At 38.6% G+C, this 25,915-nt stretch overlaps 3 protein-coding genes across 4 annotated transcripts; 1 reads left to right on the top strand and 2 right to left on the bottom strand.

Annotated features, from left to right (window-relative positions):
• Nucleotides 1–1,389: 1,389 nt before the first annotated feature.
• LOC110058231 (uncharacterized) lies at nucleotides 1,390–3,612 on the bottom strand. The gene is made up of 2 exons (XM_020764829.2): nucleotides 3,455–3,612; nucleotides 1,390–2,156 (listed from the first exon to the last, which is right to left on the bottom strand). Exons 1-2 carry the CDS (start codon nucleotides 3,491–3,493, stop codon nucleotides 1,770–1,772), a joined length of 426 nt encoding a protein of 141 aa, XP_020620488.1. The 5' UTR covers nucleotides 3,494–3,612; the 3' UTR covers nucleotides 1,390–1,769.
• Nucleotides 3,613–11,952: 8,340 nt separating this feature from the next.
• LOC110058223 (calumenin-A-like) lies at nucleotides 11,953–17,294 on the top strand. Its single transcript, XM_020764821.2, has 7 exons — nucleotides 11,953–12,264; nucleotides 13,815–14,014; nucleotides 14,827–14,993; nucleotides 15,191–15,251; nucleotides 15,666–15,754; nucleotides 15,996–16,085; nucleotides 16,734–17,294. Exons 1-7 carry the CDS (start codon nucleotides 12,050–12,052, stop codon nucleotides 16,830–16,832), a joined length of 921 nt encoding a protein of 306 aa, XP_020620480.2. The 5' UTR covers nucleotides 11,953–12,049; the 3' UTR covers nucleotides 16,833–17,294.
• A 462-nt stretch (nucleotides 17,295–17,756) lies between these two features.
• Nucleotides 17,757–25,738, bottom strand: LOC110058222 (potassium voltage-gated channel protein Shaw-like). Of its 2 annotated transcripts, none has more exons than XM_020764820.2 (3): nucleotides 24,568–25,738; nucleotides 20,219–21,259; nucleotides 17,757–19,654 (listed from the first exon to the last, which is right to left on the bottom strand). In XM_020764820.2, the coding sequence occupies exons 1-2, from the start codon at nucleotides 25,264–25,266 to the stop codon at nucleotides 20,246–20,248; spliced, it is 1,713 nt and encodes a 570-aa protein (XP_020620479.1). In that variant the 5' UTR covers nucleotides 25,267–25,738; the 3' UTR covers nucleotides 17,757–19,654; nucleotides 20,219–20,245. The 2 variants fall into 2 exon arrangements, with proteins under 2 accessions (XP_020620479.1, XP_089146915.1); XM_089290789.1 differs by having other exon boundaries at nucleotides 17,757–19,651.
• Nucleotides 25,739–25,915: the final 177 nt, after the last annotated feature.

Raw genomic sequence — 25,915 nt, 5'->3', positions numbered from 1 at the left:
TCTTCACACAAGGGAGGTTAGAGAGCGAGAAACGTCATAGAAATTCGTGGACGCTTCGAAGGAGGGTAACGCTCACGAAACACAAAACCGACAGATCAGACTGATCTGGGGACTGGGCACCGGGATTCTTGAGTGCTCTGGATCCAGTCCACAACGGACCAGTGCCTTTGCTTTGGTGCCGCACCTTTGGTCCTACCGCGCATGACATTCCCAATTTGTTGGAAAGTTTCTCTTACCGCACTGGTTATACCAGTTCAATATCAAGCAACAAGAAGGATGGCACAAGTCAGTTGGGCGTGTTTGCTAAAAGCGTATCATGCGCTGCGTGAAATAATACGTCATGACTGTCTTTAGTATTTAAATTTCAGTCCATATTTGTTGAAGACACATTTTGTAAAAATGAACTGATCTATTTAATAAACTGTGTTTGTAATTTTATTTGGAAGACCAAAGGCTAATTCAATTCCTACGAATTTCTGCGAGGTTTGACCCAAATAAGAAAATGATGGCCGCAAATTCAAATCGGCGAGATTCTAAACTGATAACAAAGCAGAAATGCGCCTCCATGGGCATTTTCTCTTCCGAGAAACGTGCGTGGCAACATTAAGCGCAGGAGAACTGGATACCATGTCTAAAAATAACTCTTAAAAGGGTTCACCTTAAGAACAGAACTTTCGTTCTCGCTTAATTTGCCACATTTCCGTAAAATAAAGTAACTCAGTACTTGATGCTGATTCATCTCTTTTACAAACACTTCGAGTGATAACGAAGAGGTCTAGTCAATGGTAGAACTCTATAGAGTCGTGCAACTGGTCAAACGGTAGGGACATACCTGCAGGGCGTACCACGCGATTTGGTTTAAGTACTACTTAACTTCTTGGCTTTCGTGCGACTATAACTGTCTCATTATTCGGGTCAAATTCAATTACTCATGATGCAAATGAGATTTTATAAAATTCATGCCATTCGAAAAAAAATATACTGAGTTTAATTTTCTTTTTTAAATCTTCAACAGAACTCCATTTTACCTCTCAGTTGGAATTTTAAGAGGACATACTAGCTTGTGGATGCTAGAGTGTGTCAAAATATCTTTTTTTCTTTCTATGAAAGATTCTATCTTTCCCATCAAAAGCATTGCTTACGAAAGAATGTAAGCATGCATTATGCAGGGCTGATCGAGTGTTCAGGATTCCTGAAATTAAGACAAGGCACGAATGTCCTGTTTTAAAAACATTATCCCAAGATCGCCTACAGGAACCAGGCTATGCAGAAAAATCTGTTTTGACGATGTTAAAATGAGTAAGCAACATTTCTTGATTTTACCACAGTTGATGTCAAAATGTGGTCGATGGAAATAAACATTAAAGGGAGGTTCCGTTTTAAAAGCCGTTTTGAAATTGTCAATATCACTTTTACTATTGCTATAGTTCGTTGCTTCCAAAGGGCATCTTTACAAAGTTCTAACAAGGCCCTAAAATTTGGAATTCTCTTCCATTATCTATAACTAGTTCAACAAGCTTCTCCAACTTTAAGGAAAAATCATTACATTTTTAATTAAATAATGGTGAATTGGTCATGCCGTGCACGAAAACCTTTTAAAATTTACACTATATTAACAACTGAGGGGACCTACGCTATAACCCTGGTGGGTTTTTGGAGGTCTCCTCGCCACCGTTTTGTTTATTATTATTTTATTGATGACGACGACGACGACTACGATGATGATGATGATGATGATGATGATGATGATGTTCTTGTACCCGCCCTCGTCAATCAGCCTTACACTCACAACCCAATGTAACAGTCTTTCTCAGAGCGGGAATGTAAGCATAGCCACTAGGCTCACATCTGTTCCTAAGGTATCCATGGTCCGCGCACAGTATGCTGTGAGTATGGCATATATAGTGAACGTAGAATTGACTGCCATTGCCAGGGTAAACGTGCACACCTTTCACGCAATGATGGAGCGACCTGACGTCATAACGCATTCTTTCGCCTATTGTGCGTCTCTTGGTTAGAAAAGCCTGAGCACTAGCCCGCAATGTTGCTGGTTTAACATGCAGACTACCTCCAGCATCTTCGTCTGCATTGTCGCCTGGATCTGACAGCGTTTTCCACGCTGGGTCTGTCGAATATCCGTTCTTTGTCAGATCAATCTGAGAAATAAACAAGATAGAGTAAAGTTTGATCTCTTGTTGGTGGAGGTGGGCTTAGTAGAGCTAAGAATTTGCTCTCGTTGCAGTGAATTTCTGCGTTTTGAATGCTCGTGCAATATTGTTAGTCCTTGAAAAATTTACTTAGAATTTACTAGAAATCATTTGGTTATCTATACTAATAGTATTTAATTATGGTAGTATTTACTAATAGTATTTTGAAGGGCATGTTCTACAAATAAATTGTCCAGCTTAAACAAAATAAATAAAATTTTTTCGTAACGTACAGTTTTCTTAAATGCTTTTAACCTTCTTTATTGATGTTTTCTATTTCTCAGGGCGTTTCGGTGGTTTCCTAATGCCTAATTTATTCAATCTGCATCAAACAAATTAATAGCGGAGCTCCGTCGGCCCTTTCGGGCCGCCAAGCGGAGCACCATACTTATGAATTGATTTTCTCACGATTATCATCGCTAGCGGTATATTGCTCGTGGGCGCGTACGCACGACGTCGACGACGACGGCGGTGGAATCCCATAGATGACGGCCATACTTCAGCTGTTAACTGTTTTTTTTATACCGTCCTTCTTTGATATTGGACATCCATGTTATGGTCAATTGACACCTGTCAAAACAAGGTATTCGCTGACCAGTATCACATGGCCATATCACGGGCTCAAATTATAGCTCAACGAGACCTCGTGGTTTTTTGAGGTTGACAGCTGACCAAGTGCTGGTTTTTGGTTGGATAGCGGTCTCAAGTCATGTGAACTTGTTGTAAACAGGAGCCGTTTCTCGAAAGCCCCGGAAACTTTTCGGGCCCGCAAAGCCATTTTCAGTTTCGTATACGCCTGAAACTTCTTTTATGAAGGGAGCCTCTGTTCATATTTAGTATATGTGAATAAAACAGCTCTGTTATCATAGGGTTTGAGATTTTGCTACGGAAGGCTTTTCCGGTGCGGGACCTTCGAGAAACGGGGTCCTGGGCCGGATTGTTCGGACGCCGGTTAACCCTCACCCAGGATTAAAACTTATAAACAACAAAAAACAAAATTATAAATTTGTCTTGTATAAAGCTGTTTTTCACGGCTTTTGTTTTGTGTAGTTTGAGATTATTTAAATTCATAATAGAGGGTCAAACAATATACAGAAAACCTCACCGCAAAGTTACAAAACTCAAATCGAAATTCTCGCTTATCTTGGGTTAGCTTAATCGGGCTTTGAACAACTCGGCCCTGGAGCTCCACTTTTAGGCTTGGCTAAATCTATACTGATTAGTACATCAATAATACAATTGCTCACCAGTATTGCCAAAGACAACGCGAACTTTACCAGCTTCATGGTCTCTCTTCGTTAAAACTTTCTTGCGTAGGAAAAAGAATATCACTTCGTTTCGACGATAACCAAGGTACTTTTATACTTATTTTAAAGAAATGTAAAACGACAGGTTGATAAAATATGAAGTTACTAAGAGTGAATGTAGCTGAAGCATCAATGCTTGCTTCAAGGGCTGAAATTATAGTCATGTCGCGACATGACTTCAATTTTCTTTGAGTGGTTTCTTTTGAGAAAACCGATCCTTACCTAGCCTTGAATCCTTCAAGCTTCACTGCAGCTTTATGCCCCTGCATCATCAAAACTCGAGAATTTTAAAAGGATTTAGGAAACGTGGGCTGAAGTAGCAGGAACTGGGACAATTTCTATGATGTTTTTGTCTCTTTGATTCAATGATCTTTTCAACGGGGTCTATTAAAAGAAATGCTGAAAGGAGCATTGCGTAGGATTAACACTGAGAAACCGTCATCCTAGGGGGTAGTGAACAAGGTTGGAGGTGACGTTTTATGCCCAATGTTGTCAATTTTCAAAAAGGTCTTCTTAACGTTGGATGTAAAAATTAAAAAGCTCTTAAGCTTAGTTCGGGTTTCAAAGGGTACAGCCGTAAAGTGGGCGGCTTGAATTATCAAAAAGGTAAAGTTTTATTGCTTTTTCTACTTAATTAAAGCTCATCAAAACTAGCTTCGCTTGCGACTTACCTTTGGCTGAAAATAACCAAATCGTTCATTTCCTGAAAAGCCGGATCTTCTGGGTAAAGTGAGCTTTAAGTATGGCGCAAATAATGATTAAAGATTGAAAGCAAATGTTTCTGTTTCTGAATTCATAAACACCATTTTCGAACAGAAAGTGGCAGCTTGTTTGGGTCTCACCGCATCTAAAATAAGAATCATACGCTGATATATATATAGATACTTCATTGAACCTCCCCGTTGGGGCTTTTCAGGAACAATAACTTTAAAATTTACTATAACAGTTATTTAAAAAACGATCGATATACATTAAAATGGTAAAATGTTAATGTAAAATATAATACATCAAAATGCTTGTGATCGATGTTTAATTGAGGCAGCGATTCCGTGTCCGACTCGATACTGAAATGGTGCAAATTGGGAGGATTAAACAACTCGACGTTAATTTGAACGCGAATTTGGAACCAGAATATATAAATCAACGAAGGTTCTTTTATACTTGTTTTAAAGAGACGTAAAACGACAGGTTGATAAAATATAAAGTTAATAAGAGTGAATGTAGCTTAAGCATCAATGCTTGCTACAAGGGCTAAAATTATAGTCATGTCGCGACATGACTTCAATTTCCTTTAAGTGGTTTCTTTTGAGAAAACCGATCCTTACCTAGCCTTGATTGAATCCTTCAAGCTTCACTGCAGCTTTACGCCTCTACATCACCAAAACTCGAGAATTTTAAAAGGATTTGGGAAAGGTGGGCTGAAAATAGCAGGAACCGGGACAATTGCTATGATGTTTTTGCCACATGACTGCAATTATCTTCAAGAGGTTACTTGTTAGAAAACCGATCCTCCTTACCTAGCCTTGAATCCTTCAAGCTTCACTGAAGCTTTATGTTCCTGTACCATCAGGAACTCGACTATTCAAAAGGATTTGGGTAAAGTGGGCTGAAAATAGCAGGATCCGAGACAATTTTTTTGTTTTTGCCAGTTGAATTCGATGATTTTTTCAATGATTTTCAATGAGGTCTAATACGTGAGATGCTGAAAGGTGCATTACCGATGAAACGGCCATGCAGAGGAGAAATTTGCAAAGGTGTTATGCCCAAAGTTTTCTATTTTCAAAAACATCTACTTAACGTTGGATGTAAAAATTAAAAAGCTCCTAAGCTCAGTTCGCGTTTCAAAGGGTACAGCCGTATAGTGGGCGTCTGGAATTATCAAAAAACTAAAGTTTCATGCTTTTTTCCACTTGATTAAGAGCTCATCGATATTAGATTCGTCTGTGACTTACCTTTGGCTGCAAATAAACAAATCGTTCATTTTCTGAAAAGCCGGATCTTCTGGGTAAAGAGAGCTTCAGGTATGGCGCAAATAATGGTTAAAGATTGAAAGCAAATGTTTCTGTTTCTGAACAAAATTAATAAAGGGAATGGTTTTGTAACCTGGCAAAGTTCTTTGTTGTATTTTATTGTTGGCTATTTTGGGGGTTGACCTTGCACAAAACCTGGCAAAATACAAAAGATGGTTGAGTGTTCATAGAACTGACCATATAGAAGCATTGCGATTATGTAAGTCATGCATATTCAATGAGCATAAAACAAAAGACGTGCAGGGTCAAGGACCTTCCAACGTAAGTCTTAGCCTGTTTGTTTGCTGCTTTGATGTTTACCGGGCTAGTCTTAACCATTTCCTCTATTAACTATGTTCTGAATCAATAAACACTGTTTATTGATTCAGAACATAGTTATGGGCCATTTTCGAGCAGGAAGTGGCAGCTTGTTTGCGTATCACCGCATCTGAAATAAGCATGCAATCAGAGTATCTTTGTAATCAGATGTTTAACTGAGGCAGACCGGAGTCCATTTCCGACTCAACATGAAATGATGTTAGTTGCAAGGATTAAACAACTTCGGCGTAAATTTGAAAGCGAAACTGGGACCAGAACATATGTCCTTGAACTTGGCTTAAGAGAGGTGAAGAAAGCACTGAATATATTAGGAAACTGAAACTTAGGAAAGTGTAGGCAGTTTTAAGAAGAAGAAGAATCATGTACTTAAGTACTAGATTTAAATACTGAATTTAAGCCTTCTCTTAGTGGATTCAGTCAAGCCCTTTGTAGTGAATTCGTTGCAGATACTCGTGTTCCGAGTTAGGTTAATGCATATGGAAACAAGCACTTTCACGTCTTTTTCAGACCTCCAGTTCTATATTTTAGTTATTTAATCTGTTTTTGTTTTGTTTTCTTTTTGTGTTTGATTGCATCATAATTGATAGAGGAGAACGATTATGAAAACCGACAGAGTTCTTCGTTGAAGGATTTTGTTTGCATTTCTAGCCTTGACCGTGCTCGAAACACAATTGTTGTTTACTCCGTGCTGAGAAACTAACCAATAGAAACGTTTTGCTCACGTAATTCATGTATAGCGTATGGGTGCGAAACAAAAGATTGTGCACTGTCGTGAACCTTCTAACATAAATCTTGCCATCTTTGTTTGCTCCTTTGATGTTTTCTGGGCTTCATAACCATCCCCCTCTATTAACTATGATTGCAGATATGAGTGAAAATGCTCCTGAATCAAAAATCACCTTAAAACTAGTTTTAATATCTGTTTTTAAACAGGAATACATGGATAGCAACCGTGACTCAGTCTTAATTATATAAGTGTTTCCTCCAAAAACGTTCCCCTTAGAACTTTTAAGTCAAAATAATAATAATAATAATAATAATAATAATAAATAATAATAATAATAATGATAACAACAATAGGAATAATAATACTGTTAATAATAATAATACTAATAATAATAGGTAAAGGTGGGTTCAGAAGAAAAGTCACCCAAGACAGGTCGAACGAATGTTATTTTACACTCACATAGTCGCCTCATAACTGTTTATTTTTCGGTATTATTTCTCTATGTACGTTTCTTAATCCCTTCCAGTCGTTCGTTTAGAAAAAATTATTACCAAGATTTGACGGTCTTTCATGATTGTTTTTTTGATTAAAGAATTATTACCTGACTCGCGCTTGTGGCATATATCCTAATTGTAGTTATACCACAGGGGCGGATCTAGGAGGGAGGGTGCAGGGGCTGCGCACCCCCTCTCCATGAGATAACATATTTGCTTTTAAAATTAGTTTACCTCACCAGTCAGTTACGCCATTCCTTAGTGGTGCACCCCCTTCTAAGAAATATCCCGAATCCGCCCCTGTTACAGAAACGCCTGTACTTGTGAAATAATTATTTTAAATATCAAATCGCTCACCCGAAAGCCAGTTAACTATACCAAGATAACTCGACAATAGCCTCCATTTAGAGCAAAATATGCTAAGATATTAGTTTCGAGAAGCAAACGGTTTTCCGAGAGCGTTTGCGTAGCTCAAGGAAACCTGTGAGCTTTGGAGAACAGATAATGTCCAAGAACAAATATTTTCAGTGCATATTTTCGCGCCAAATGTAGGCTATTGTGTTTAGTATCCTTCGAAAAATTTTTCCCAACACGCGCAGCTTTGAAAATTGGGGAATATCACCTCAGATATTCCCCAGATTCAGCTGGGGCATATCCAGTCACGTGACACGTTTAGACAAATCGCGGACGCGCGAAACCATTTGATGGATTATAAGCTAGGACACTTTCATTCCTCGGTTTATTTTCATACCTATTAAATTACAGAGCTGGATGAAAAGTGGAAACCAAATTAGCATCAATTCTTAAACTTGCTTTACAAAATAAAAAGCGTTTAAATTTGCATAAAAGTAACATTTATGCCGATACATTGTGCTGAGCTGAATTCGGGAGTCGCAGTAGTTTGCTGAAGATGATGTGATGTACAACGAATGATCAACTCGTGAATTGGCATTTCTTGGCCACTCAAATACTGTGGCGGTTTTAATTGAAACTCGAATAAAAGTTAATTGTTACAATGTCCATGGTAATTAAACTATCATTTTCAGCAAAGGTGGGGCGAAAAAGGCGCCAAAAGCCAAGACATTGTGGCAGCCCCACCAACACACCACTGCAAAGCTTGCGAAAAGAGAACCAATTTATAGTAAAGGAACGAGAATAATATTGACCGATCAGAAACAGCCCGTACCTGACTTACCTCGCCGTCGAGCTTTTACAATACTCTTGTGAGAGCTGGCGCATATGGCAGCCCATCTCTGACCCTCGTTGCTGTCACGCAATGAAGCAAAGCAGAAAAAGTAATATACAGCTAAATATGTGAGGACGGAAATTGTAGCAGCCCATGCCTGACCTCCGTTTCCGACATCGCTCATAAATGTAACTAAAATAGCATCAATTCTTACACTTGCTATACAAAATAAAAAGCGTTTAAATTTGCATAAAATTAAAATTTTAGATCTATGTGGTCATTTCTGAATTTCAGAGGACAGGATGAGGAGATAAATTGAGTTTAAATTGAGAAAATTTAATTGTTTCAATGTAGCAACTGTACACCCGGATGTAAATTCACGAAAATGACGTCATGGCTTAGGAACTCGTAAGTGTCTTGTATTAAAATAAAATCGAGTAGGCGACGCCCAATTTAAACGAAAATATTTAATCTCTTTTTAGAGCTGGAGTTTATAATAAGTTCTTGCTAGAACTGAAAACTCAGTTTATAGCTATAACGAAAAGGAAATTTCCAAATAGTCATGTTGCTGTTATTTACCTAGTTACATGGCGGGATCGTATATCCCATCAGAATATTTGACCTGAGTATCATATTTTGATATCATGTTGAGACTGAAAGGAATTAAGTTTATTTTTGCTTTTGGATGGTTTACAGTTTCGAAAACTGCGGTGAAGGATATTTGCCGGTAATATTTGCAATTTAACTTTCCAAAATTTATCCAATTTTGTGTGTCTCTGCTAAGTTTCTCAGTGATCTGATGACGCCTTCATGCTATGATTTCTGTATGTCGTACAATTTAATGAACTCCTCTGATTTGTGTGAGAATTTAAAACTGCAAGGACGGAAACATTTATATAATTAATCAAGGCAGAGGGAGTTTGTAATGTTACAGCGCGATTGTCAACAACTACGCTATGTAACTACCCATCTAAAAATCTAAAAATAACAATTTAACCATCAAAAACTTTCCTTGCGTCAAGGACTGGAATTCAGGTCCCTCCTGCCTGCCATTAAACTAAGAAAATGTCTTTGTCAAAAGAACTTCAAGTTTCAGTCAAGATTCGCAGAATTCTGTGGGTGCTATGGTATAACAAAACCGCAGAAGGAGAGTTTGTTACACAAACAGTTCAGATGATATTAAAATAAATAAATCTATAAAAGTCAAACTATTTTGGACTATCGTTACGCGCGATTCAGCTTAAAATACTTCCAGTGTAACTTGAGCAATGATACCTCGTGCGTATATTCCAAACTGGAGCAATTTTATTGGCCTTTATCTTAAGATTCCTGTTCTCAGTTTACTACCGGAATTAAAGGAAGTAGTTGCTAAAAGCAATTCACTGCTATAACATTACAAACGTTACAAAATCTAAAGAATCGAATACGTTATTACTGAAACTGTAAAGTAACATACACGAGGTTGAAACTGTCTCCAAAATAAATTTTGACAGATGAAGTAATTTTGAACCATCCTCAGTACTTTCCCTGTCATTGGCTACAGCGCCAAATCAGGAGCGCTGAGAATTGTATTTAAGGGGAGGGTTACTTGCTGGGAATCAAATCAAAGTCTTCAACAAATCTTCCCCGAGAAGAACAGGCAACATATATCAAAGCAAACGTTCGTGAGAAACTTAAGTCATGGAGATTATTAAGGTAAGAATGCGTTGTGATTGTTTATAAACGCACAAAATGCTTCAAAGTTATCCAATAGTCCATTCAATCTAATTTTAAAAGGAAGAAACTGAGCACTTTTCAAACTGAACACTAATGTTGTACGCTAAGTTGACAATTTACTTTCAAGGAGAAATTATTTTTCATCCGTCTTCCAGCCTATTGACCTAATCACATCCATTATAAAGATACTAAAAACCAAACTTCTTCACAAAGATTGTTTCTCAACTTCAAGTTAACTGTTTGGTCCCTGTTATTAAGTATTAATTCTCCTCACATGTCACCATAGATTTCATCTAATAGGAGTTGTGAGAATTTGGCGTTAGATCTACATTACGTGTTGAACTTTCTTGATAATTAATAAACAATCAATCTTAGTGTTGTTTTTGGGCTCGCAGGTTATTGCAATTATTCTCGCTGTTTTTCTTCACCGTGGAAATGGCCGAGCTATCACATCAACCAGCAACGACAACATTGAAAAAATGCTTGATTTAGCTGTGGAAGAATTAAACACGATTTTGAATGAGACAAATGAGAATCCAACTGAACGAGAAGAGAATCCAGCTGATGTCCTTAGATTATCAGAACAAGATTCATCAAGCCATGAAGCAGTACAGTCTCAGTTCAGTTCAGATAACATAATCCAACTGAACGAAGCCAGACCTGTTTTGAGACAGAAGAGGTCTTCTTTAGGCCCTTGTTACACTGGTAACTACCAGACGGTCCAGCTATCAAGCGGCGATGTCAAAACGTTCCCCATTTGTAAGAAAGTTTCAGGGCTTACCGGTTGTGAAAGTACCCTTAAAAAGTACGGCAAGAGAACATGTGTGGAACTGGATTACCAGACGGTCAGCGTCCGCCTAGCAAACGGGGCCCTTCAGACTAGAGTATATCCGCGTAAATGCTCATGCGCTGTGTGAAATGCATCATTATTGTAACTTAACACAGAGATATTTAAATTATTGACCGGAAAACATTATGTTATAATATATTAGTTTTTAAAGATATTTATAACGGATAAAAGTTGAGCCAAAAGCTGCCAAAAATCTGAGGTTTAACAATGTTCATCTTCATTATCGTTATTATTTGCAATAAGAAGCAATTATATGTTATATTATATTTATATTATTTTAATGAAAAAGTATTTACACAGTAGTTTATACTGTTGTCGGAAAAAGATGCGAAGTGCCTGACAGAGACAGTCCAGCTTTACGGTTAGCACTTCAGTTTTTAGAATACGACTGTCGTTTATGATAAATAATTATTAAATAATAAAATAATGATGACTTTATTTATAGGGTCAACTGTTAGTTATATTAACATCCTCGGATAATATATTTTTAATTAAAAAACAAATCAATAAAAGGAGTTTATTTCAGTTCTAGTCTACCCTCATCTTGTATAATTTCACTCCAACCAGAAAATTAGCTTTCCCATTCCTAGTTTGGTTTGCCAAGAGTATAAATTAATAGACCATATTCGTATTCGCGGTATTGGACTGGTACTAGCTTGCAATGGAGGCTCATGCGAGCGAATATCATTAAAAAGGGATAAATACTATCTCGGATCCTAGACATTTAGCGGGGGCAGAGGTGGCGGCAAAAGGCGACTGATTGATGGATGATGAAATGTTATTTCCATTTGAATAGACTCCCTGTATTAGCCTCAGTTGCAAGCCAGTTCCAGTTCAATACCGAGAATACCAATATGGTCTGTTTGGAATATGTCGCTGCAACCCGTAGTCGAATATATATCCCGTGTTTTCATTTGGTTGAAAAAAAGGTACAAGACCAAATCGAGAGAAGTTTAGCTTAGGAAAACGTCTTAGAAATTCGTGAACGCTTCTAGGGAACGTAAACACGAAGCGGACAGATCAGCCTGATCTTGGGAATGGGCACCAGATTTCATGAATGCTCTGGATCCAGTCCACGACGGACCAGTAGCTTTGCTTAGGGAACGTGGCGCACCTGTGGTCCTACCACGCGTCACAGCTGGCTAAACATGGCCGCGTAAATAACAAGACAAGTAATCGATTCCGTACTCTTCAACGAACAAACTTTCTAACGCATGGAAATTGAGCTAGGTCTTAACATGAAGCCGCGCCGTTCTCTTTCTCTGTTCGTCGTTCTCGCTTCACTGTTCAGCTGTTCTGTGTCGCATTCTGAGCACAGCTTCGGGCAACAGACACATAGCAATCACGACGATCACGTCGCCTTTCTCGGAGAGAAGCTGGCTAAAGAGTTTGAAAAACTTTCCCCTCAGGAGTCCAGGAGACGTCTCAGGTAATCTATACATTGTTTAAAAACAAAACTGGAATAATTACAAACCAATACAGTCACTAATATAGATATCAAGATTATAATAAGACGCCATAATTTGGTAAACGTCCAATACTAAATGGCGCTGTGTTACTAACTAAAAAATCCCAACATTGTGGATAAACTTCTGTATGATCCATTACGAAAGATTTGTTTGGAATTTGTAATTTTCTAAACAAATCTAACGTTACGATCATCTATTTCGATCGCAACTTGTTCATCGAATTAATGATATTACATTCAATTAGAATTCTAAATCACGGCAAAATCTAAAAATATATATATATAACAAGAACGGAGAGTTTATTAAAGATCGTAACCCCTCGTACTGTTTGTGTATTTATTATCATCGCCTGTCAAATAAAAGGACTAGAAATATTTTTCTTTACCTCTACGATAACGAACAACTTTTCCCTACCCGATGATTTCTTTTCCAATATTTTTTTTCATTTATTATAATAATAATTGATCAAAAAAAAAATCCACGCGCGGTTCTTTAACATGCCAAATAAATTATTCCTTCAACAAATAAACAGCTGAGCAAATATTCCAAACGCTGTTGCGTCTCTCAAAATTCTCTTAATGATTTGTGCATTACAATGATCATTGAACCTCGATCCAAACTTAGTACTCTTAGTACCTTACCTGCAGCAAGATCTTAGCGAGTCGCTTGCTCATTGGTCCTTGTATGACAGGTAACTAGTGTCCGCGATTTTACTTGCTTGTGCATTTAAGAAGCTTACTTTTTTCATATTAGAACTAATGCTTTTAGAACTACGAGTGATAATATTGTTATGTAGCTCGCAAAAACAAATCGATTGTGGCTCGATCAGGCATTTTCTCATGATCAATTCAAAAGTGGTATTGCTTAAAATTGTTCTGGGACTGAGGTAAATTTATGCATAGCGACGTGTAATGAACCTGTTCTTTTCAATTTTACGCCTGAATAGTCTTTGTTGGTTCGTTTAATTTTAAGCGTTACTAAAAACCTTGAAAAAAACCTTGAAAAATTCGTCGCCTGGCCAAAACGATCTTTCTACTTCAACTAATGAACTTAAATTTATGCTTACTTTATTCCCTCTTTCGGTTCGATCGCTGATGTTGTTTTTTTACCTTTTTGATTTGCACACCAAATCTTGTTCACCTCAAAGTCAGTTCTTCGTTAAAAGCGCGTTATAGGAGAATGATATTCGACTGGACTGCACTTTTTGGAATTTTTCTAGGGATTTATGGAATCAAGTCGTAACAATTTGAAATGCATGATTAGTAACGCTATTTTTCCCGCCGGCCAGAGTTACCAAACTGGTATGGCAGAAACCCTCTACGAAAAATTAAATATGGAAGCAGCTCCTCAGAGCCTTTGTGTGTCGTGCGATGCCCTGCATTTAAATGTTTTTGTATGAAATATTTTCATCGGTTACACAACGTCTGAGTAATTTGATTGTTGCGAAAGACATGATTGCCTTTCAAAGCAAAACGAGGTAAGATTTCGTCATCTCATTTCATTTCTCCAGAATGTTAGTGCCTCGTATCGACATCAATAAGGATGGCTTTGTAGAGGAGGCCGAGCTAGAGATCTGGGTTCGACACAAGATGCAGAAGTGGACTGTTGACGAGGACGTGGACGCCATATTTAGAGATCTGGACATGAATAACAACGACAAGGTCACGTGGAAGGAGTATATGACAAGGACGTTTGGATTCACCGAGGAGGGTTGGTATCTGCTAAGAAAAGTATCGACATTTATAGAACATCATGTCTGCAGTTTGCGTTATAATTTGCCCGTAACCAATTGCTATTTTTCACCGGCAAATACACTGCAGTTGTAGCCATTTTATAGAATAAATCCTACGACGCATTTCTCTAGAGGAGTGAGGGGCTCTTCTCGGTCTGCTTAACAAGAGATAATAATTTCTTAAAATTCTTGGGCTATTTTAGATCAACGTGTATTATTTCCCACATCCTCGTTCAAGCTTGGCCTCATAAATATGTGTTTTGTATCTTATTTCATACCAAAGTGAGGCCTTGACCACACTATGACGGAGAAATTTGAACTCCCAGCTTTATATTAGTTCTACTATTAGGCCTACCGTCCACACTAATCCGTCACGAAAACAGAGCTTTTCGAAAACGCTCTTCAAACCAAAGGAATTTAAAACGTCGTCGCCGGCTTTGCGTTTTAGTGTAGACGGAATACATTTTGATACGAAGCTTCTCGAAAACGATGATGTTACGAGAATCTTGTGATTTCCCTGCTCGAGTTTTCGTCAAACTTAAATCCAAAATGAACGTTGATTGTCGCGTTTTTAGATTTCCCAAGCGTAGTGTGGACGGAAACATGTAATGCGTTTCAGAGTGAAAACGCTGTTTTCAAATTTCTGCGGCGTACTATGAACGGGGCCTGATATTTTATCAACTTGCATTAGCTATAGCCCATTGTCTCTTTCGATATTCTTCGTTATCTCTTCCGAAGAACAAGCCTTATTTCCTGGATCATTAACGAATGATTATTCGCTGCCTGACAGATATGCACAGCAGATGGGAAAGATCCAATCTGGAAAAGTACGTTGTTTACGATAAGAAGAAGTGGAGATACAGCGACCAAGACAAAGATGGCATGTTGAACCGCCAAGAATACGAGTATTTCCATCATCCCAAAGAACATGAAATCATGCTGCCTTATATTGCCGTGGTAGGTGTAAACAAATTTGAATGTTTTTGTCTTGGATTGCAAATGTTTAGTTAGGCTTTCCAGTTTGGCTCGTTTTTGCTCCGAATCATAACAGGGGGTAAATAAGTCAGACCTGTTTTTGTCCAAAATGACTCTATTCGGTATTGTCAAGCTCGATGGGAGTGGAAATCTCTAACTATATTAAACCTTATTTGCAGGAATTAATGGATAAATACGACAATGACCACGATGGCCGCCTTTCTCTGGACGAGTATTTAGGTGAGCTATCCTTAATATACTTACCTTTTTCTACGGAGTAGTTTGACTGATTTTACCATGCACGCGCTCCGGGCGTCGGCCTTTCAAGATTAGTTTTAAATTATTCCAAGGTAAAAATTGATGCTATTCCATACTCAACCTCATCCCCAGGGTCTCTCATTTTCCCGCCCTCCCGAACGAATTTGTTCCACACTAGCATCTGCATAAAATATGTTTAGTCCTGCGAAGCGGATACCAATTTGCATAGTCAGTCTCATGTATGCTTTTCTCGTGTTGCTTCTGACTCTGAAATTGCTTTTAAAAATTCTTCTTAGAATATAGTTTTGAGTTAAAGCAAGCATTCAATAAGTACACTGTCTTATCCTTTTTACATTCTTCCCTTGTTTTCTAACGTAGTTTTCCTCTCTCTTGCAGCGTACATAGATATGCCAACTTTTAATTCCTTATACATAGCGGATTTTAATGAGAAGTATGACGTAGACCACGATGGCTACCTTAACCTAGTAAGTACGATTAGAGTCCCTTGGAATACCTAGATTTTATTTGGCAATACCAGTTGTTTGGACTGGACAAGAAGCAGATGAGAAACCCAGCCTTGCTTAATCCATCACTTACGTATACGAGGTGCCTCGAGAATGTGTTTCCAAACAAGACAATGTTACATCTGTAAGCTTCTGACTGACTCATCTAGCACGTGCAAAACTTTTATTCATCGGAAAAATTGTTGCGTTTTTGTTTTCCCAGAAAGAAATAGAAGAATGGAGAAGACCACGAAACTTCAACAAGGCCCTGGGTGAAGCTCAACATTTAATAGAATATGCTGATATGAACAAGGTATTTAATACCTAGTTAAATTTTATATGTTCGTGTACTACCGTACAGTTCTAAAAGATGAAACAAGAAAAAAGAAGCTTCCCTCTCACCGAGAAAACTGCTATTGAAATCAGCAAGAGAAACGGGTGTCTTAAGTTTGCAACATGTCGGTCTCGAAAGACGTTTGTCAGACTGATCAGTAAAGAGTTTTGACCAAAGGATGAAGTTCTGTTGAGGTCTTTATGTAAGATGCCTTGTGGAGTAACAGCGTGTGACAGGAGTTGATTATCAAGAGACCCATATCCACCAAATACTCCAACACCTACAATTTCTACCGAAACCAGAGAAATCTATGTAGTTTTAGAAGTATAGTGTACCTTATTTATGAATTTAACCAATCATTAGCACTTTCTTGAGCACGCGACCAACTTCAGTCTGAAATAAGAGTGGTGGACTTCAAATTGCACACACGGGCACGAATAACAAAGATCGGTTGCCTTGCTTACTTCCCCCTTCGAGTCTAACGTGCCGACAGACCGCGTGACACTCTGAGAGTCTGATGCGACAATCTGATGGTGTACAATCACGCAATCTAGAAGCTGCCGAAACGTTAACTGTTATCTTGATAATCAATCAATTAATAGCATCGTGATTTGTTTTTGTATTCAGGATGGGAAATTGACCGCTGACGAGTTCGTCATGAGCCATGAGATTTTTGCCGGAAGTTACGTGACGCAGTTCGGTCAATCCTTCCACGACGAATTTTGATGTTGTCTAAACCCCGATCTACCAAGAAACTATCAAACAGCCAACACGTTGAGAAAAGCCTCAGCTGTTGTCAGTCAAGAAAAATCTATACCCGTAATTTGTGGTTTTCGTTTCCCATGTATTTGTTTCTTTTTTTTTAAATATTGTTAGCCCAAAGAGACATTTATTACGAATGTATGGAAAATTAAATACCCAGGTACACTCTGTCTTGACTATAAAATCTGTTTCAGTAGGTATCTTAAGTCTGCAGTGTGTGAATGTTAAAAACCAGAAGTTCTTTAGGAATTATAATGTTCACATAGTTCGCATAGTTTTCAAAATTTCGTGTCTATCTTTACGGAATCCGTCAGAAATATTATTAAAAAGTTATAGAAAGATTTATTTCAGAAACTGCCTTCTAGTATTCACACATGGTATATGTACTCTTCTTTAAATGTAAATACAATAATGCATTTGTTTGTCGATCAGTGTGGTCTTCCTTTGGGCATTGTTGTCTGTCTATTGCGTTTTGTAGTTAGTTGCGCGGGAAAGCAGGTTGACAGGCGCGGGAAAACAAAAACGCGCAGCCAATCTCGTACAAAGTTCTGGAAAAACACACCGGTTGCAAGCGCGGGAAGATCCCTTCAACCTGATTGGCTAAGAAGGCATGCTTTTATTCTAACACTGATCACATGGGAACAGCACGTTACTAGAGAAAAGAAACCTAAAGATACCCCGTTTTCGTTTATGTTTACACATATGGGATTTACCGGAGGGAAACGGATGTTCCCAGTGGCGCAAAGATACCGTTATCATGTACTTACTTGTGCCTGCAGGGAAAGGAAGTCAGGATATTATGACATCTCTTATTGTGCAAAGCTCCGAGGAAAACTAAGTCGGTAGAAAAAATTTCCACACTATCTCATGAGAAAATATACAATGTAATCCAACTATTTAAAAGTGCTTTATTCAAACTTACAAGTAACACCAACTAAACAGCTAAAAAAAACTGCGGAACATGATTTTTTTTCTGGTTAGACTGTCTGACTATCTAACTAAGAAAATATCTCCAGATAGCAATCATGTTTATTTACACTATTTACAAATGGGAATATATAAACTCTTCTTGACATATGAATTCTGTGATTGGATGTGAACATATCTAAGTTTTTATATAAACATCTTCTGTCAAACGATTGTCTTGATAATCAAGAACAACCTTGTGTTTTCCTGTACGATATATTCGGATCGGGCAATACGCAAGGCGAAAGAGATAAAATAAAAAGGCGTGTTTACCCGAGCAAATGATAGCTTTGCGCGATTCACTATCGATCTTTTTCCGCTTAAGGACCTCCGGGATTAATTCGGCCTGAAAAATTCATATTAAGAACGAAGCTCCACAGCGCTCCACACAGACCAATCAGGTGTAGTAATCTCGTCCCCAGAGCCTACGCGCTTTCGGTCAGCGGTGACTGAACGCCCAACGCTCTTGACAAAATCAGAAACCAGAACCAGAAAATCTCCCGTATGATTGTGCGCATACGTTCAAGTTCAATAACGGTTTCTGAACATGCTTAGAGAGAATAACCGCTGTGAGCAATGCTGGCTTACCTTCCGATTTTTCCCTGAGGTCTCGATTTCTTGGTGCTGACCAAAAGTATCGCGGCCTCTGGGATCGAGATTCTTCGGTGTAGCGTATCGTATCGGTTTTACATTTTCGCTCCCAAGTAGCAGTCAATTCAGTACAGACGGCTTATGGATCTGTGTAATATCGTCTGAAGGAATTTTCAGGTTAATTTTCACACTTCTCTTAAGGGCGCATGGAAGCAGAAATCTGTTTGCTCAGGAAAGCGGGAGCTAATTTTTTTTACCAATCCTAATTACGCTTTTCATTTTAGAAATGACAGCTTCTTCGATTGAAAAACAAACTATCGGTTTTGTAATGTCTGGAGAAATACCCAAAGATTTTAATACTAAAAGCATGGTAGGATTTGGGTTCGTTCCTTGCAATACACCCTGTTGCCTAGCAAAGTAACTGTCCTGGAGAAACAGCGGGCTCTTACGACACAAAGCCAGGTACATACCGCGTTCATGCGTAGGTTTAATACCTCAAATCCTCTTTTAGGAGCAGTTTTAGCTAAAATTCATATTCCTTTCAGGAATATATTCTCTTCTGAGCATTGAATGGCTTATTTGCTTCACTCGGTGACTAATTTGTTATCCAACATCATTTCTTAAAATTCATGTCGTCTTATCAATTATCTAGTCGGGCCAAAAATGTTCAAACTAAATCATCTCTCTTTGATCTGCTGGTTTATAGTTACTTTTTGAATTCAGAATAATCAATGAAATTTTGATTTAAAATCAGGTGTCGGAGTAAATTGCACAGTTCAGAAGAGCTAATAATATCAGCAAACAATCGCATAACATAAATAAATACATAAATAAATACTTTTTTCAAAATCTTCTCTCTTTCTTGATCTTAGTATATAGTTGGATTTCGAATATTTGTACTCGCATATTTATATCATATGATTCTAACTCATTTCGCCCGCGAAAAAGACACTTTCATGTTTCCAGTAAACTGGGGTCTGTTGTAATGAATTAAATTTCCGGCCTTCAATTGAAAACATGCCGGGCGCATTTTCATTTCATTCCCTTGAGCATTGAGGACCGCTGGCCAGCGTGTGTAGCGTAATGGTATTTCCACTTACTCCTCCCCCTCTGAGGGTGGTTGTAGTTTCAACGAATTATCTTTATTCACTTGCTATTTCTTGTACCTAGGGTGGGTCTCCTGGTGCGTTGTCTTGTGGTTATCGAGGGTTGTTGCCTCACTATTCCTGCTGAGGAGTAAAAAAGTAAGGTCAGCATAAAACAGTATATGTATTGAGGTAGATTAGTTGTCCTGTATCACAGCTTACCATCCAGACATATACATAGTAATGCTGAAACACAGCACAACCAGGCTTCTTCGCCTGAGTTACATCAGCACTCTCCATACAGTGGAGTATCCACTAAAGTAACAACAGTTTATTTCTACTACTGTAAACAACTGAAAGTAATTAAACTGTTGATAAAATTTAACACTCCGCTTTGATCATGAATACAACATCTTGGAACTCGGAGTTTTCAGACTGCACGGTCAGCTGTTATCCTCTCCTTGAACAAAAGAGCTTGAATACCGCGAGTACACTTCATGAGACAAACACCACATCATCGCCAACCTATCATCTTCATTAAATCTAGTATCAATTCTCACGATCGTATTGATACACTTTTAAGCAATTTGCGCACTTGCGGGCTCGTTTAACAATTTCTTTTTATTTTTTTAGCTTGAAAAGAAACACAGATATAAAAAAACAATACACTAGCATTTTAAATCCATTCAATCCGTTGACTCCAAATACCTTGAGATGTAGATCTCAGCTTCCGGCTCACTCTACTTCAGGTAATGTAGGAACAGTTGGTCTCATTGATAGTCGTTTCTGCATCGCGTAACTCGGCCTGCTGTTGGCGGTACCTGCATCACCATTGGAAGTCGTAGTTGTGTTATTAAACAGATGACTGTCCCTTCTAACAGGACGTCTCGGTTTTATCTCATTGAGTTCATCTGTGATTAGAAGACTGCACTTTCTTCCGCCGTTAGTAGTGCTGTTTTCTGCGCAGCCGCTATCCGAACTGCCATTTGAATCGCCGCTCATTCCGTTCTCGACTACTGCCGACGCTTTCAGAGCGTTCGGAGCGTTCACGAGAACTCTTCGCCGCTTCTTCGGCAGTTTGAGCCTCGCCTGGGCGTGAGAGTAATATAAAGAAAAGTTGTTGACAATGACCGGAACCGGAAGTGCTATCGTCAGCACGCCGCAAACCGCGCAAATGCTACCGATGAACTTGCCCATTGTGGTGGCAGGTGCCATGTCACCATAGCCAACCGTCGTCATGGTAACTACAGCCCACCAGAAGCAGTTTGGTATGTCATAAAATCTTGTGCCCTCTTCGTCTTTCTCCCAGTAATAAATTAAGCTAGCAAACAGCACGACACCGATAATCAGAAACGAGATTAGCAGAAGAAGCTCGCGCACGCTCGCACGCAAAGTGTGTCCAAGAATTTGCAGCCCTGACGAATGCCGGGAAAGTTTGAAGATTCGGAAAATCCTGATTAGCCGGATAATGTTTAAGATTTCAACATCAGAGTTGGCCGGATACAAGCTAATGTAAAAAGGAACGATCGCCAAGAAGTCAATCCAGTTCATGACCTTCTTAAAGAATTCCAATTTTGCTGGACAAAACGTAAAGCGAACCAGAAGTTCTAAAGTGAACCAAGCAACACAGATTCCTTCCAGGATTTCAAGCGCCAGCTTGGGTTTTTCCTTTTGGAAAAACGCCATGGACTCCAGACAAAACAGAATCACAGACAGGACAATCAGCGTTAGTGTTGTGTAGGCGATCACCTGAAAGAAAAAATAAATTCTCAAGTTAAGTTTTCCCTTGCTCTTAGTAAACAAACCTCTTTCTTCGCGCCCTCCATCCCTTCCCACTTGCAGAGGCCCAAAAAATTCATAACGATGACGTAGGTGCCTGTAACTTTTCCGATTGGTTGTTGCTAGCTCGGTTATGAATTTTCTCGCGAAATTAGGAACCAATCAGACGTCTGTTGATTGGGTGTAGTTCTTCCTGAGATAACGATTATAAATTACCCTTCTCAACTTCATTAATAATTCATCAAGCTTAAACAAATGAAATCATGACCGTGACGGTGTTTGGATGTATCTGTTCTTAATAAGCATAGATTTTAACGACCTCATTTCTCCGTTTTCTCCCTAGTTTTAGGTTCGATTGAGAAGGTATATCAAACGCTCAAGACAGTGTTTGACCACATTTCCAAACACTTTGAAGTTCGTCAAAAATGCTCCCGCTGCCCGTCGTATTATATTTTCAACTCTCTTCTCAGTGTTTGGAGATTTGGTCAAACACGGTCTTTCGAGTTTGATATATCACGAAAACAGCTTATGCAAACCTCACTTGAAATTTTGTTGTTTATTACTTATCGCCGTTCGCTTGTTTTAATGTTAGTTCGTCTGATAACTTGGTAATACATCAGGACAATGTTCCTATCCTTGATGAGTTTCTTTATTCGTATCACCTAACTGGCGACTGACATGTTAATATTGTAAAGAGAATCCAAACCTTGGTCACTCTCGTGAATTGAAGGGATAACAAAATTTCACGGGATAGTTTGTTCTACTGGTGCGATAATTGACGGCTAACATTTGCCTTCGCTTTACACCTGAAGAATTAAAAGCCCAAAAGTTTCTCAGTTTCCTCAAAGCAGAAAATTACTATAGTTGTCAAGTATGGCTTATAGTCTCGCCTTGTTGCAGATAAGTTTCAATTCTAACAAAAATTATCACGGACAATTAATTCCAATATTTCGCTGGCTACGAAGTACAAATCTCGATTTCAACTCTTTAAATCTGAATTTGGTGCTTCAGAATGAACTTTATTCCAGTTTAAAAACTGAGGCCAAAAGGCTTGAAGTTATCATGGTTTCTTTTTAGAAAACTTAAGCTGTGGAAATTGAGTAAGTGATAATATCTCCGTAGTAAGTAACCTTCTCAATTGTTTACCTATAATACACGCTACTGTCGTGTAATGACTGGTTGTTGTATTCTTCAGAGTTAGAGAATATTTCTCTAAGTAAATATTTGCAGAAAAATGGACCGAATCATTTATGTATCTTTCCCTTCTGTTTTCCTCGGAATTTATGTTTTACAAAGCGTACATTAGCTCTTACTTTCAACACGCAAGGGGGTTCAATTTATTTGGGTTACCTAGTATCAAGTTGTTTACACCAGAGGGATTTTATCTTTAGCATGAAGAAAACAGCCTGAATCAGTCTACTTCTTAAATCCAACGCGTTCAATGTCAGGAAAGAAATATTGCGTCTGTCCCTTGTTAATTCAAATAAAGAGAACTTTTAAAAATAATGCTTGGCAACGAGAGTGAATAAACTAAAATGAAATATTGAAAAGAAACCAACTCGAAACTTATTTCGTCAAAACAGAAGTCGAGCGCTACTAGTGTTAGGAAAATACATTTTTTTTCCGCACGTTTTCGGCTAAATGTATTTTGGGGAAATTTCCCCGCTAAAGGAGAGTTAAACATTTAAAATACTCTAGACTACATACGGAGAATTTAACAGATATTTCCGTGGATACGAACTGTTTTGATCTTGCCGCTTGAAAAGACTAACAATGCCAAAACTAAAGACGATCAAAGAAAACAGGTTTTGAAAATCCATCTCTTCAATTTCTGTACTAAACTGCTGGCTTGGAAGATTGTGGTTAGTTGAACTACACTTTAGAGCCGATAAGCTAGTAAAATGTGTGAAAATATTTCGATTTTTAGTGTATGTAATTCTCAACCGCTGCGTTGCTTTTGAATAAAAGTGGTATATTCTGGATTTTAACTAACCCGTTCACGCTTTAAAGCGGTAATCATAGAGTCTACATGCTGAGAAATTCGGCATAATCGTGACAAAAAAGAGCGAAAAATCAGGCGTTTTTTTTTCCAGCTTATCAACTGAATTTTATTCAGAATAAAAATCGATGGTTTATTAAAGTGTTTTAAGCGCGCGGCACGCAAGTTACTGGCGATCTTTCTAGCCCGACCACTTTGGACCATTAAATCGAGTGGACTTTGCAATTTCAGGATTAGAGGAATTCACAACACGCCGGGAACCGAATATAAAGCAATCATATTGGAGGCACGTCTCATAAATATTTGATTTCCTATCAGCGAGTTAGGTCTACTCATGATACGAAGCCTAATAGAATTTCAATCAAATTTTTCCCCTCTAAACCCACTAAATTTCCTTTGCCCTCAAATGATCTTTTTCAAGTTAGGTTTGACAGCAACGCGGCAGAAAGCTTCTATAACTGCTTTTAATTTGAACTAAGTGTGGTGTACTAACATATGCAGACCGAGATATTAGTTCAGATATGAATTTTAAATATGCCTTTCTTCAAAAGGTCAACAATTTTCAACTTGTCTTTCGCAAAACCTCAAAAATGCAACATCTTAAGTTAAAGGGAACGTCGCTAGCGTTTAATCCACAATATTTACGATTGAGGTTTTCATCTTTTTTACACCACAATTTGTTCATCGCGTATTTTGTATATTTCTACGTGCTTGGCGCTACGGGAAATAACGTAAACAGCTTCGAGCAAGATATGACTTTAGGTCGAGGGAAAAAAATCACTTTGAATGTTTCAAAAATTTATGACAACACAAAACTTCGCAGGCCATACATTTACTTGATTTTTCTCGAGTGGTTTAGTAACAGTCGTACGATTGTAACATCGACTCCATCTCATGACTGAAAATGTATTGTGGAAGATTCAATTTTTTATGAGTAAAACACGCTTCGGGCATATATAGGGTTTTTAATTTGCCCTTCCTTTTCAAGGCGTGTTGCCGTTTATTGCAACAATTACAAAATACTCTTTAAAACTTCAATATCACTCGCGCGCTTCAAACGAAACGAACTTTTTCTATCATTGACAAGAAAAGCGCCGTTTTTCGTTGTATGGATGGGAGAAATTTGCATGTTACACGGTCGGGAGTTTAATTGTAAGTTGTAAACCTCAGAATACAACGCGTGTTGTCTTCTTAAATGAGCTCAAATTGTAAGGCTTTCTAGTAGATTCACCGCATCAAAAACGGCCTTGTGCCTTTTAAAACTCCTATTCACACCTACCTTAGCGAGCTTCGAAGAATAAGGCTCTTCCATTAGCGTCCAAATTCGCGGCTGATATTTTTGCCACCAGGTCGTATCAGGTTGTGTTTCAGCCGCGAAAGCAAAGCCGTATCTTCCAAAATCCAGCTCTTCATCTTCGTAATCGTTGTCGAATTCCACCCCTTCAAACGCAGCAAGCGTTTCTTGAGCGTCTCGATGCTGCCGGTATGTTAACCAACAACACGATTCGACTTGTTGGTCGTCAATACCCCAGAAACTCAATTCGTCCTCAAATAAAGGCCCGCAAACGTCCAACGGGCAGTGAAGGTTGCCCGTGCGGTAATAGTTTAAAACGTTGGCGAACACGCCAGGATGGCGGTCGAAAAAATACTCGCCCATGTCCGCGTCATAGTCCACTGAGCCAGGCGAGGCATCTGCAAGCCAAGATAACCTTGTATCGGGAATATTTTTTAGAGTACTTCTGTACGTTTCGTGTCTGACACCGCCAACATTTATGCTCACCCGATCTTTTCGCTTTGCAGTTTGCGGCGGCGAAGAAGATGTTTGGCTGCGTTGTTTTTGCAGTTCGAAATCTTGATCGCTCGAACTACCCGGTGATTCCACATCTTGCATGCTCGGGTCCTCCTCTCTTTTGTCTATCTTGTCTTCCTCCCTTATGCTAACAATTTCCTTGGTTGCAATCTTATTCGACTCATTCATTTCTAAAGGGAATTCCTCATCGGCTCCGCGCGTTTGTTTCACCCCAACGCGGCCACAAATCCCATAAAAATTATCTTTAACAGTCCACGTTGGTACTCTTGTGGTTTTGCGGGCAAAACCCAGCAAGAAATCCGAGTAGAAAAAAATCGAAAAATTCGCCAATGGACAGGTGCTCTCTTTCCTTCACGCTTAGTCAACAAGAAACAAGCAATTGAACATATGCTTTCAGCAAGGAGAATTTTCCACAAATCATTCTTATTTCTTGCGGTAAAAATTACTCCTCCGTCAATTTATCCGTCTGCGATTCCGTGAACAGGACACACCAATTGAAAAATATCGATGGTTTTTCTCCAAGAAAAAAAAAGAGCCTTGCCAAAAAAGCCGTCGAGTTTTGGCAATGTTTGTATTCGTTATTTGCATTTAGTCGTGCGGCGAGAAAGGGCGCATGATTTGCATTCGAAAGCTAAGCGATTGAGAATTTCATGCAAAAAAACTTTAACTTTTCGAACTGTCATTCATGTTATTGTCAAGGGAATTAAGGGCGCACGCGTGGTGTCTCTTCAGCTGCCGGCCATTGCAGGTGACTGTTAAATATTATTTGAATGTAATTTATATACGCGTTTGATAGGCGTTAAGAATTATCATTTCT

The sequence above is a fragment of the Orbicella faveolata genome, unplaced genomic scaffold (assembly GCF_042242905.1).
Source record: "Orbicella faveolata isolate gen_17 unplaced genomic scaffold, um_ofav_v1 contig_2, whole genome shotgun sequence".
Classification (NCBI taxonomy): domain Eukaryota; kingdom Metazoa; phylum Cnidaria; class Anthozoa; order Scleractinia; family Merulinidae; genus Orbicella; species Orbicella faveolata.
This window is presented reverse-complemented; position numbering and strand designations above follow the sequence as displayed.

Excerpts from the sequence above, each read along its gene's own strand:
- LOC110058231 (XM_020764829.2), bottom strand. The coding sequence starts at position 3,493 with ATGAAGCTGGTAAAGTTCGCGTTGTCTTTGGCAATACTG. Across the intron at positions 2,157-3,454 it reads CGTTGTCTTTGGCAATACTG|ATTGATCTGACAAAGAACGG; the intron begins GTGAGCAATTGT and ends TTTATTTCTCAG.
- LOC110058223 (XM_020764821.2), top strand. The coding sequence starts at position 12,050 with ATGGAAATTGAGCTAGGTCTTAACATGAAGCCGCGCCGTTCTCTTTCT. Across the intron at positions 14,994-15,190 it reads TGCTGCCTTATATTGCCGTG|GAATTAATGGATAAATACGA; the intron begins GTAGGTGTAAAC and ends CCTTATTTGCAG. Across the intron at positions 15,755-15,995 it reads ACGATGGCTACCTTAACCTA|AAAGAAATAGAAGAATGGAG; the intron begins GTAAGTACGATT and ends TTGTTTTCCCAG.
- LOC110058222 (XM_020764820.2), bottom strand. The coding sequence starts at position 25,266 with ATGAATGAGTCGAATAAGATTGCAACCAAGGAAATTGTTAGCATAAGG. Across the intron at positions 21,260-24,567 it reads ATTCTTCGAAGCTCGCTAAG|GTGATCGCCTACACAACACT; the intron begins GTAGGTGTGAAT and ends TTTTTCTTTCAG.